Here is a 13,956-nt window from a genome sequence, read left to right as displayed (position 1 = left end):
GTTAATCTGACCTAGATGTTCTTTTGATGATTGAGACCTGCAGTATGTGAAAACACTTCTCAATTTCAAAATGAAAAACGAGGATATCTGTTGTATAACTCAGCTGTCCTTGTAGTGACAGACACATCAATCATTTCTGAACAGGAAAGGATTTACTATAAAAAGTTTGTGGCTTTGGAGCTGTTGAGTTCATTGGCATTCAGATCAGCAATGATATTGAAAGTTGTAAGTGAATTCAGTATTTGAATTTTACCATGTTCTAAAGAGGATTAGCTACAAATGCAAGCAACATACTTTTTGTTCATTTTCAAGAGCCTGTTGTGTAAGATGTTAATTCTTGACTTAATTTTCAGCATATTTTTTTGTGAAACTGCTTGCTGGATCTTTAAAAAACAACAACAAAAACAAGTCACTGATGACTAGGGATCTGTAAACATAAATATCTGTGGTAAGATCTAATTTGAAAAATCAGCAAGTACTTAGAAATAAAACAAAGTTTACCTTATACCACTTTTGAGTATCTGATTAGCCATTGTTTTTCTATAACCTGTTGGGTCAAACACTGTTAAATACATAAACAAGATAGTCCGTTTTGAGGAGCTGGGCTAGGAGTTAGCTTCTTATTTTAAATCACAAGAAAAAAACAAAAAACCCAGTGCTTAAAATGATTGCATAAACTGGTTTGGATAGTTGTCAGATTTATATGCCCTAGCATATATTCTGCAGAGCACTCTGTTTCGTATTTCTTCAGCAAATTTTAAGGTCTTTAAGTGAAGTTCAATATGCTGCTTCTTCAGTGGGTGCTGAGTTATTTCAGGAAGTTGTAGTGGTAATAATCGTGCTGTTGGAGAAGACAAGGGAAAGGAAGTTATTTGTCTGTGTTAAAAAAGAAGGAAGGTTAATTGACTTCTTCAAAGGTAATTGTTTCCACTGTTTTGGAACCAAGACTCTATTTGTCACAGCTCTTTGTTCAAGCTGCCTCTTTTTATGCAAAATTGCATTTGAATTTTGGAAAGTGCGCTTCACATTTCAGCAGCTGAGGCTTCTTATAACATTAGCAGTTATAACCCTTTGAGAGTCAAAACACATGTTTCTAGATAGAAAAGACATGTCCCTGAAGTTACTTTGGGTTGTGTTCATTCAAATCTGGACACCTGAAATGAGAGCAGTCATCTCTTGCTGTAAACAATCCTTGTGCTGAAACAAGAGGCTATAATGAAAGTTCTGGGGCAGCAGTTACAGTTAGTTTACCTACAGTCTTCTTTTGCATGGTTAGTTCCCTTTACCCTCATGTTTTTCTTACTGAGCATAGAAAAAGAAGTCACAGCCTAAAACACTCTTGGTTTATATGTTAGATGTTAATATCTGCATGAAGGCAACTAATGTGAGCCAGTAAAGGACACTAAATGTTGATGTTGCCATGATCTGGTATATGACCTTCTCATTGTGAAGACAGTTTGGAAACATTTGGTGCTATTCTTTACCATAAGTAGTGAAAATTATTATGATGGGTAATAGCAATAATACTCTTACTGTGGTGATAGTTTACTTAATACTTCAGTTCTTCTGAAGTATGTTCAGGAGCAGTTCTTTTTGTTAGTGCAGACACAGCACTGTTCAGCCAAAAGGAAAAATGTCTTGAATAAAATGACTACAATTTTTAAACCTGTCATAAATACAGCTTAACTTGATTATTTGTGAGCTTAAACCTGTCTCTTGCAGATTTAAAATATATATATATATAAACATATAAATTTATTTATTATCAGTGCATGTATTATGGTTTCTTTAGCTTAGAGTGTTCTGTGTGAAGTAACATTTTTTTTCTTGTGGAAATACGATTTTGCAGACTCCTGGCTTGAGAGCCCACTCTGGAAGATTGCAGTGGTTTGCAAAAAGGTGTATAACAGGTAATCAGGTATGTGGCTTGTTTCTTGTCGTCTTTAGAACTGTCATTGTATTTCATGAGTAATTGTTTTGAAGTATTTTGTTAGATTTTTGGGGGGTGGAAGGACTTATGACAGGCTGAAGAGATGAACTTAATGCTCTGTGTAAACACTTTTGTGTTCTTACACAGAAATATCTTAGATGAATGCACACAGCATGTAAGTACAGATACACAGAAAAATAAACGTTTGGCTAAGGTGTAATGATGTTCTCCTTTCTTTTTAAAGATGGAGACTTTGGAGCACTTGGTAGAATTAACTCAGAATGTATTTGAATGTGATAGAGATGAGATGTACTACTACCTGCTTCAGCTTTGTGGTAAGTTATCATGTAACCTTTTTCATGTTCCAGTATGTTTGCTTTTGTGTTTGGAGATGGGAGATAGCCTTGAATTGGAGAGGTGATCTGTCCTCATAAGTAAGTAGCTTGCAAACAATTATGGAGGCATCTTGCTGAGGAGGAGAGATCAGGGTTGTTTTTTCTAACCTGCACAGCTCAGCACAGCAGTATTCTAGAACTTAAAGAATGAAAGATGTATACTTTTTGTTACTTTCCTAATTTGAAAGTCTTCTCCATTTTGCTTTATGAAATACTTGTTAGAAGAAAAATTGCTCATTTTCTGTATCTTTATAACCATTAAAGTTCTGGAGTCTACTGTAGTTGAAGCTGCTGATGCCTTTAGTAAAGGTGTGAAGAATTGGTAGGTTGTTCCCAACTACAATTCCTAGTTCCTCCAACTACAGCCAAACTCGGGCATTCTTATGGGTACCAAACTCTTTTTAACTGGAAGTTTGTTTGTATGCTACAGACTTGGTATAGAATGTATCTGTAGTGATTTTTCATTTCTTTTCTATATTTGTTTGCTTTGGTTTTCTTACTCAGTGTATCATATTGTATAATACATAGTAAAAATGTTGGAAATTATATATCTAGCTGTTTAAGTCTGATAAAACATTCTGTGTTCTTACAATTGGATGTTGAACACAAAATCGCTGGGTCATTTTAAAATAGCATTACAGGGATTTCTATGTGTCTCAGAAAAATTAACCTTATATTTTGTATTTATATTGAGCAACTTGATATCTTGGGCAGTGGGAAAACTTGAATTTGAGCTTGATGTAATTTTTGACTGCTCTTCACGTATTTTTTTGGATGACTAGAACTAGCAATGTTATCATGCTAAATAAAACACTATTAGACCTCCATTTTCATAAAGCAAGAAGAGAAGCTGCTTCCTCATTTTGTTTAACCACAGAGGAGATGAGTATTTCCCCACAAAAATGGCCAGAGAATTTTTGTCATTTTTGTTTCTTTTTGTTTCCTCAACAGCCTCAGCTTCAAAACCAAACTGTAGCATTATCTAGTTCTGGCTTTGCACATACTGGTTCACCCTTGAAAATCGAGTTGGCCTGAAAAGCAATATATTCTCAACAGGAGGGAGTCTTCTTATTTCTCCACCATCATCCTGTTCACCCCTGGCAGTGACTAAGTGTGACAGTGTGCCTGCTAGGAAGAGAATCTAAGAAGATAGAATTTATCCAAGTCTGTCACACAAAATCTTCACTCCTCTTTGAAAAGACAAAACCAATTCCATCTACTCAAAGAAGTGGAAAACATTTGTGGGTTTCTGTCACCATGGAAGACAAAAACCATGCACATTCCTGCTTTCAGCCATTTTAAACTATTTATCAAAGCTGCCCTACGCACAAGTACAGTAGAGAGTTGTCACTGTGCACCTTAGCCACCATTTAAGATCTACAAGTCAGTTGCACCTACTATCTAGTTCAAGCTTGTAGAATAAGAGTAAAAAAGAGGTTTGGATCTCATCCTTTCCCAAAGTTAGGACAAGTTTGAATTAAAATCAGATCACAACCTTGTCAAGTAAAGTATTTTGTTCCTCCAGAGTTGGAAATTTAAGAATAACCTGTTCCAAGGTTTGATGTTCTGCAACTTTTAACGGTCACCTTTCATACAATGTTGAGCACTTCTGAGGCCTGTCAGTTAGGTAGCTGAAGGTAGCAATTAGACTCACCATGCCATTAGCATACTATTCTCCAGATAAATACTAAACCCACCTTTTTCAACTACCTATTTTACTTAATGTCCTCAAGCAACATGTCTATCTATCGATGGCTGAATTTGCTGCAGTTGGCAGCATCTATTTTATAGTTGTGAAGTCCAAAGCAAACACATGTAAAGGTGTCAAAGATTCTTCATTCTCCTCTGTTTACTGCCATAATACCCTGAACTTAAAAATATTATTGAAATAATTTAGTTCTTAAAGTCAGTCTTTTGGTTTATTTATGATTTTTTGTTTGTTTCCATCGTCTAGTGTTTCCTGTGGAATAATAGTAGTTTGGAATTTTTCAGGTTGGTTATATGAAGCAGACATATGTAAACAATGAAGTATTTTCCATAAATGCGACTTCAGATATGTATGTATACTTTAAATTTGCTTTTATCTGAAAACCTGAATCTTGTTTCAGATAACAACTCTGACTGGAGAAGAGCTGAAGCTGTTTGGACTAAAATTCAAGAGGAAAATGTTGTTCCTCGTGAGAAAACACTGAGATTACTGGCTGATATATTAGAGAAAAATGGTCAAGTTGTCCCATTTGAGGTACCTAAGGTAATCTGAGTGTAACTTTGCTAGCTCACAATACTGCTAAATATATATCTTTCAGTTGATAAATGTTAACAAATAGGATTACAGTAATTTAAGTAAGTTTTTTGTTTTAAAGACTACACAAGAAGAAACAAGAAGTCTAGGATCTTCTAATTTTGAAGAAAGAAAGATAAGGATGCTTTGCAAGAAAAATAATGCAAGAGGTAAGATGAATCCACTGTTTCTGCCTAATCACTGTTTCTTAGCTCTAAGATTTAGACTTTGATTAAATATTGAGCAATAAATGTTTGCTTACTTTTGCTAATATGTTAGAAAAGTTACCTAACAGTGTTATTTGGTAATGTTCTGCTTCAAAAGTTGAAAGGAGAAGCATATGCAAAAATATTTAAAGTGTCGTTTGAATTATTGACTCTATATGCATGCTTGAAAGTCAGTCCATGCTGAAGTTTTGAATTTCAAAAGCATTTAAGTATTGCTAGCCTGTCATTTGTAATATTTGGCTAAACACATTTTCTAGACTTCTGATTGTAGCTGTTAAACATAGGAAACTAAATTTATACATAGGGTCAATGATAAATACTGTTTTGCTATTTTAGGTGTTTCTGTGGTCTACTGCTTGGATGCAAGTTTTATGTTGTGAGACATGATAGTAATTCTCTCTACAGATCTGTAGTAAAATAGCAGGGTTATAGTTCATGTGAAGGCAATTAACCAATAGAAGAAGTTGTTCAAAGATTTTGGATTTGTTGCTGCTGCTGAAGTCTTGAAAGAAGACCAGATATCTAAAATAGATTTTGGAACCATACCCAATCATTTAAGACATAGATTTGATAATGAAAAGAATTAGTTTCATCTAATTTAATCTCATCTACGCTATGGGGATTATCATTGCTCCAAAGAGGTGATTCTCCCACTGTATTGAGCATTTGTGCAGCCTCACTCTGAATACTGCATGCTGTTCAAAGATCTACAATATGCAAAAGATGTTAAGGCCCTTGAAAGCATCCAGAGGGCAACAAAGCTGGAAGAAGGGCTGGAAAGCATGTCCTCTGAGGAGAGGACAACGCTTGGGTTTTCTAGACGGAGGAAAGGAAGCTAAAAGTTGGCTTCACTGCTCCCTGCAGCTCCCTGAGGAGGGGAGGCCAGGGGGAGGTTCTGGGCTCTGCTCCTGAGAACCAATGGCAGGATGTGAGGGAGTGACACCAAGCTTCACTAGGGAATGTTCAGGCTGGACGTGAGTGACAATCTCTTTTTTGTGGGCACGATGATACTCTGGAACAGGCATAGGGCTGTCTATCAGTATTCAAGAGGCATTTGGATAATGCCCTTGGGAATATACTTTAACTTCAGGTTAGTCCTGATTTAGTCAGACAGTAGGACTTGGTGATCTTTGTAAGTTCCTTCCAACTGAACTATTCTATAGCTGTCTTCCTCTGGGCCTTTTATGTGTTAGTCTATTTTATTTCTGTTGATGTTGCATAACTATTTTTGTTTGAAGGAGCAATTTAATACGCCACTTGGCATCTTTAGCTTTTTTACAATTACTTGTCCACATTCTTCCGTAGAATTGGGAAACTTTTCCTCCTACAAAGAAAGGGAGTGCCGAAAAGTTTGTGTTCTTTTGATCTGTAATACAAAAACTATAAAGAAAAGATCAGAATCGGCACCCCCGCAGCTTACTGTTCCCAAACCTCTGGGCATCTGGGTGCCATTCAACAAATAAAACGGCCTTATTAAGAGATTGTTTCAGATCTTTTACTACAAGAAAAAAATAGCTTTTCTACAGAAACTTCCCTGGCTTGATAAAGCAGATTTAACATGCTCAGGTATTTATTTGTTTGCCTTTGTATATAGAAAAGGAAGAGTCTACTTAAGTTCCTCCAGATCAGTCTGTGCTTACTGAAGTAATGGGAAGTGTGTTTTTATCTCATCTCAAAAACCCTGTCACAGAGTGAGAATTAGCATAACTGGGCCTTTGAAGGGGGAATCCATTTCTACCATTGCCAAGATGCTCTGCATCTTAATATTCTTGAAGTCTTTATTTTCTTTGCATACTATGATAAAAAACTTCGTCTTGAAAAGAGATCAGGGAATAGAATGAAATAGGCTAAAATAATTTATTTTGCTTAATTATAAATACTTATAAATACAGGATGTCTAGTTTTCTTCTTCTCTGGGTGTTATCAGTGTATTTTACAAGTTGGACCCACTGATTTTTAAGCTGTGAGTTTTAAAGAAGAATTTATCAATCATTCATGCAGCTACCTTCAATTGTCAGTAAAGTGATCCTCCTATATTGAATCCCAGGCATGCTGATTAGAAGTGTGGATTCTGCGTATTCTGTATGTGGGGAATACCAGAAATAACCAAGTGGAGAACAGAAGCAAAGATAATATAGCTTTGACTTGGGAGGAAGGGAAACCAGTTAGAAACAAAAATATAAACTGTAACTGCTAATTGTTGTTGATGACATTTGATGCAGAATCTACCAATAAATTACTTCTGCTTGTTCTTTTGCTCGAAACAGCAGAGCTAGGGAGGAGCTGGTATGGAGTATTGAAAACAGGGGAAGCAGATAATTCAGAGAAAAAGTATTCTTTGTGTCTTAAACTAAATTGTCACTACTATATATTAGTATGATACAGTTCTGATATGAACGTAATAGGACAGAATATAATTTTTATTAGAACCTTTTGAATAGGAAAAATATTTAACTTCTATCTAGTTATATAATTAACAAACTTAACAGCTCTGTCATAGGGTGTTTTGAAAGTCTGTTCTCTGAAACACTTTATTTTTTCAAAATCAGATTTTGTTCTTATCCTGTTTCTGCAGTATGAGAACTTGAGTCTAGGGAATCGCATTACTCTGTAATATCCCAGACAGTTACAGCTGCTGAAACAAATTTGCTTGTCTTGAAAGCAGAAATTTTCTTCAAAATTTGTCACTTTTTAGACAAACTTTTTTACTTAAAATAGGTAGTATAACATAATATGGCTCTGAAACCAATAAATTTTTGTCTTGATTGCTAATATACTTCAGTAATTTTAGATGACACCTGAAAAAGTAATAAGCTCATAATATGTGATTGGACATAAGTCTCAGTACACCGAGGTGTAGTTGAATCATGCTACTTGCAAGGTTGCAATATAGAGTTGAGAAAATCTAATATGAATAGGTTGGAATTTACATATAAAACAAAACATACTGGAAAAAGGAAAACAGAACTGATACCAAGATTTCCTCGATACCAAGGTTTCCTCAGTTCTTCATTAAACTAATAATTAGAAAAATATTTACAGATATTTTCATGAAACAGATATTATACTTTGTAGACTGTGGTCATTGATATGTTTGATATCATGTCCACTGGTGGTTGATGAACTCCATCTAAATAGTAGAAAAGAATATTCAAACATGGAATGAAATCCTTGTTCTGTTTAAAGGCATTAGGAGTCTCCAAGCATAAAGAGGTTTTTTTTATAATAAAAAAAAATTTAAGTAGACTTTTACAAGTGGAAAGAAGAAACATTACCATTCACCTACATTTTTTCTTAACAAAAGCAGCTAGTCTGCAGTTATCTCAAATAACAGAAAACCACCGGATTTCGGTATGAACACTCCTTTACAAATGCTGATATTGAGCATCTGAGCAGGCAAGAGACTTCAGCATGTTGCAATAGGCTAAGCATTAACCTCAGACTGATAAGTGAGCATGGGGGCGGATTCCCAGGCCTTTTCTATGTCATCTTGTTGTTGTTTTATTGGTCTTTTGGTTGACAATGCAGTCGCTTTTGTAATGTCAGACATCAATCATATTATCTCTCCATCTCTCTTGTGTCTCTCTCCATATCTTTCATATACATGGGACTCACGTACCTGGAAGTGGACTTAATTTTTACTGTGTCGTTCTTATCCATTATCTGCTCATCTATATTTAATATAGCTTAAAGTGTCCAAAGTAGATTTGGGATGACAATATTAGCTCTATTATAAAACTCTGTAAGAGATTGTGTGTTGTTATTAATAATTAATTTTATACATGGTTTCTTCTGTGCCTGCATTTCAGGAAGTTTTTATGTATGCTTATTGGTTGAAAAAGTTTGAGTAGAACAGTTTAGCATCAAGCACTTAGGCTTTGGGAATGTCGGTTTAAAATTCCACAGCACAATGTACTAAGTGCCATTAGTGTGATGTTTCTTGTGACGATAAGACTCAAATGAGCAATTTTTCCTTTCAAAGTTTAAAAAAATATAATTTACTACATAGCTGTGAAATTCGTAGTGATAGTCTAAGTGTTTCTACAAAGTTGCTTAAAGGTAATTGTGGATTAGATTTGAATTAGCAAAGAGATTTATATTTTTAAGTTTTACTGTAGGAAAAATGCAGTCGGTTTTAGATGTAAAAGCTCACTTATTCCTTGCGCTGCTTTCTAGTGTATGTTATAGCCTAGATAGCAGTCTTAGCTGCATGTTTATAGCTGCATAATCTTGTTTCAGAAAAATAAATGACTGAAAATGTGCTTATCATTTTTTTCCCCCTTTTTGGTAACATCTTTTCATACACTGACAGTTATTGTGAATGCATGAAATAAAACTGTTAATCAGTCAAACAAACGCAGCGTAGTTTACTTGTTAAACATCTGTATATTTGTAAATTGTATGTTTTGTATAAATCTTGTCGTAGCCAAATAATTTGATCTCCCCATATTGGAATCACCTCCTATATTATTTGTTAAATGCTGTTGTGATCATGCACCAGATACTGTAACTGTATACCCCAGAATTAGGTGTTGCTTTAAAAATCCTGAGTTTCCCCCTTCTAGCTGACTGTGTTGGTATATAAGCGACAGTCATATATAATAAACGAGCAGTAGCAAACTTTCTGCTTAGTGGAGTTGTGTTAGTTGATTGATATACTCAAGCACTTTTGAACAAACTGTTACCAGCAGCTTTGCTTTCAAAGATGTAAGAGGAATGGATTTCTGAGGGACTTTTTCAGTGATTTCTTTTTTTTTTTTTTTTCCTACGAGCAGTATCACAGTAATATGATACTTCATTTGGGCTTTTTTTCTTTTTTAGAGGCCTACAATGTTTTTCTGAAAAGCCAAGGGAAGAGCGACTATCAGTATCGTACTTATGACATCCTCATAAAAGCATTGTTATCTCTGGATTGTATTGAAGAAGCCAAGAGAGTGAAGCACATGTAAGACACTTCTATGTTTAGGGGATTTAATTTGTTAGTTTTTGCTGATTTGGGTTTCTGGAGGTTTTGTTTGATTTTTTTATTATTATTTTTTTTTCTTTAGTCTTTAAATCATTTCTGGATTGTTTTCAGCAAAGTCTGTATTTTTCAGTGGGAAAACAGGTCGTGACTGATAGCTAGGAGTTATGTTATGAAATACGTTACCTTATGAGGCACTAGGGTGCTATGTATTAAACATACTAGAGAGACAGCATGTTTTGCTGATAACACGTTTTAGCTAACAGTATCAACAAATGCACTTGGCATCAGAAGTGAAAGTCTCCCCTTCTGGCAGTCTGCCTTTTCCCCTTTATAGCAAGATTCAGACAGACAAGATTCCTTCACTGAACTGCCCCTGAGCCTTCTCCTCAATCCCCATCCCTGCTGGTGCCCTTCCCTATCCAAACTCTGTGGCAGCTGGCTGCCTGCCAAATGCAAAGTGGTACATTTGACTGTTTTGCCAGTGGCTAGGAGATGACCATAAACCTTAGATCCAACTCTTACACTTCTGAAATAAATCCAACCTGCTGTCATGCATTATTAGATTCATCAGAATCAAATTAACCTTTAGTGAGTTGCAAGGCACACCACTTGCTTTCATTGTAGCTTGTAATGTGTCTTCAGTTCAGATTATAGAATTCAAAATAAGTACTAATCGTCATTATAGTGTATTTAAGAAGAATAAAAATATAGCAATTTAAGTTCCTTTTGGTTTCTTCAGCTAAAACAAGAACAGTGTTTCTCATCTAGCATTTTCTCTGACTGAATACAGTGAATTAGGATGTGCCTGTAGGAATAATTTACATGATGCATGGGACGCTATAAAAATCTTAACAGTTTCTAGAGTCAACTTAGTTTATGATTTCCAGGAACAATATAGTGTAAAAAGCTGTTCATTATTTTCATGTTTTCTTTAAAATTGTCTAGACCAATGAATTATCATTGAAAATAATGCATTCAGAAGCACAAGCAACAATTCCCCAACTCAGTATTTGTAACAGAGCTTTATATTAAGGAATGTTTGTGCTTTTTGAATATATGGCTTATATAAAGGAAGAACTCAAGCTGTTTATTAAGTAGTGTTCCCTATTAGGAGAATAACTGGTAAGTTGTTTAAAAAAAGAAAAAAAAAAAAAAAAGAAGATAGAAAAGGACATGTTTGGAAGTACAAAGAATGTTGAAAAAGTTGGGGTAGTCTGTTAAACATTTTGAAAAACTTTTAAAAGATACCGTGAATGACTCTTCAGGAAAGAAGTTTGAACTTTTTATTGAAGATGTGTGCATGCACTGCTTCTCTGCTCCATGGCTCAAACGTGTTTGTAAGGATGATGCACAAAATACTGTGTATTGTAAGCATTAATTTGAAGATTGGAGGAGCAGAGAGGATGTAGTGTTTTGTTCCTGATATTGACGATTCTGAGTTCTTGCTTCAGATAATAAGATATTTAGGTAATCCTTAAAAGGATGCAAAATGCAGAAAATAAAAATGTTAAAGACTGAAGAAGTTTGAAGTGTGTTTTTAGGAATGAAGCTTCTGAATCTCAAGATGCCTAGGAAAAAGGAAAACGTGATTTACTAAGAGATGTTGGTCAAAGCCAACCACAGTAATAATCACTGTGCTTTTCAGAGCTCTCATTTTCAATCTCGTAGCATAGAAATGCCAAATAATGACATTCTAAAAAGCCTGTAACAGCTCACTGTTACATCAAGACAGAAAATGCTTACTATTAGCAGTGTTTACAGTGTTTATTTGTGTATCTCTTTTTGTAATAATTAAGTCATGCTTTTATCAAGCATTTTGAAATGTCTGTTGGTTTTTAAATTATTCACTGAAATAGAGGAAGTGATTTTGTGTGCACATGGCTTGAAATAGCAGATGTGTATGTTTCGCACACATTTCTGCATGCTTGGCAATTTTACCAACCTTATATTACAAAGAGATTATTCCAACAAAGCCTAAACGTGTGCAGTGGCCTGAAACTTGTGCAACTCCCAATATTTTCATAAGATACACAAAAGCCATCATCATTTGTATAAGCGAACGTATTTTTCTTTTTACTCTGCTCGTAGCCAAACTTTAAATTTAAATAATGTGTAGAGAAGTTTAAATGAGTATTAGCATAGACAACAAAATAAGTAATTCATGCATTTTAAAAGGTTAGATTATTTTAAAACTTCCTTGCTGTTAACAGCGCTGAGAAACTTTAATGAGATGGTGGTGATGTGGTAGAAGGAAATTGCACTCTTGCTCTGCGTTTGGAAATAAATAAAACGCACGCTTGTACACAGAAATCAACCCAGGAGGTTACTGATCTGTTGGTCAGTCCAAGCCTGGTTGCTTTGCCAATCTGGCAGTTTTCAGGAATATTTACTGCATTTATTTAAAGTTTTAAATAGAAATTTAGGAGTATGGGAATGATGGATTACTTCTGTAATAGTAGCTAACATCTATTTAATCACACTAAAGATTGGAAGATTGGAGAAAGTAAATCCTTTGTTATGTGTAATTTACAGTCTCATGCATGAATTGTTGACTTAAGGGCTTTGACAGATGGGACAAAGGCAGAAAAAAAAAAAGGCGGAACTGAGCTGTGGGTGCTTAGGCAGGGATTAAGAGGATTGGTTGGGAGAGTAAGAAAATCCTGAGTCCAGTGACTGCATTTGTGAGCCTGGGAGGCTGAAAGTGACTGAGAGGATAGTCATATTGTGTACTATGCGAAGGATTTTCTTGGGATTGAGGAGAATAATTTAGCAATGACCCTGCTTACCTCCGAATCCGCTCAGCCTATAAGTTCAAGTAGGTAGGCTGCTCAGTTGTTTGCCACAAGATGATCAGTGAGGTTTATCTTGATTGCTGATATGGTAAATGGCAATGCCCCCCTTTTCTGTGTAGAGATTTTGTAATCTAGAAATGAACATTTGTAAAGTTATCCTCATAGATTAAAAATGTGGCTATACGTCACTGAGGAACAGGGAGGGAATTTTATAATGTAAGATGAATGTGAAGACTGGTTAGCCTCTCTTGACTAATTTCCAGAGTGATAGAAAAGCTTTAGCATTATTATTAAAGATTCTCTTTACTGCAGGTATATGAACTGCAGTATTATCAGAGATAAAGAATTGATAAGCCAAATGCAATTTTAACACAGCTAAGGTAGCAATGTAGTATGTTCACTTTAAAAAACCGTATACATCTAGATGACAGAAATTTGAAAATTAATCAACCAAATGATATGGTGTTAGTTCATAATATGCTTTAGTTTATGTTTAAAATATACAGTGCTGAAAATAAATGTTTCATTTTTATTGCTGAAAGAATAGTTTTACATTTTATAATTATGGTGACTATTGAAAAAAGAAGAAAAAGTATCCAGCTTAGGATACAACAGAACAATGCAGGGCATGCAGTTATTTTAGTCATCTAATATGTCAGCATTCAAGAATCTGAACCGATTGTTTAAAAAAAATCTTGTACTTTGTTTCTTTTGTTGCTCACTTCCAACTTTGTCATCTGTCAGAATGCAAAAAAAAATTATCCTTCTATAACCATTGACAGGATAACACAAAAGCTGTCTCCAGGTCGATATTTTGCAGCAATATTTTTAACATACGAACAGTAGTTTTTATAATTTCACCTTGGTGCTCAACCATTTATTATCGTATCAGAAGCATGTCAGTAATTCCTTTCTAAATGTCTGCTTCTTTTAGTGCTGAGACCCACATCAAGGGCTTCACACTGAACAGTGCTGCCAGCAGCCTCCTCATCATATCGCAAGTTAGGCGGGATTATTTGAAAGGTATGTCACAATGCTTGACCTTTACGTCACATTAATGCCTCTGCAGATTTTTCTTGTAACGCCCTTCGAATACTTGGATAAAGGAGTCCATTTAGCAAATTACCTGCTTATCAAGAGCCTTTTGTGGTAGCTGAGAGACGTAAATTACTGTACATGCATTTATAATACAGCTTGAATATGAATGTACTTGTCATTTGACCACTTAGTCCAGTTTCCATTCCATTTAACACAAGATGGGTTTTCTTAAGATGAATCACAGCTCTTCAGACATGCAAAATTTGTGCTCCAGAACGAGAGAAAGTACAGGCTTTCAAGTGCGTTAAAATTCACAGCACAAGTCAT

At 35.1% G+C, this 13,956-nt stretch overlaps 1 protein-coding gene across 1 annotated transcript in view; it reads left to right on the top strand.

The window, feature by feature from the left end:
- The window catches only part of LRPPRC (leucine rich pentatricopeptide repeat containing), an 88,228-nt gene that overhangs the window by 58,782 nt on the left and 15,490 nt on the right, over window positions 1-13,956 (top strand). Inside the window, exons 26-31 of the mRNA XM_085219350.1 lie at window positions 1,850-1,918; window positions 2,175-2,265; window positions 4,434-4,576; window positions 4,689-4,776; window positions 9,655-9,778; window positions 13,526-13,614. Coding sequence (XP_085075476.1) covers window positions 1,850-1,918; window positions 2,175-2,265; window positions 4,434-4,576; window positions 4,689-4,776; window positions 9,655-9,778; window positions 13,526-13,614 — 604 coding nt within the window. The remainder of the gene's footprint in view (window positions 1-1,849; window positions 1,919-2,174; window positions 2,266-4,433; window positions 4,577-4,688; window positions 4,777-9,654; window positions 9,779-13,525; window positions 13,615-13,956) is intronic.

Source organism: Meleagris gallopavo, chromosome 2 (assembly GCF_905368555.1).
Source record: "Meleagris gallopavo chromosome 2, MGAL_WU_HG_1.1, whole genome shotgun sequence".
In the NCBI taxonomy this organism is placed as follows: Eukaryota; Metazoa; Chordata; class Aves; order Galliformes; family Phasianidae; genus Meleagris; species Meleagris gallopavo.
Note: the sequence above shows the minus strand (reverse complement) of the source record. Positions and strands in the feature narration are given on the sequence as shown.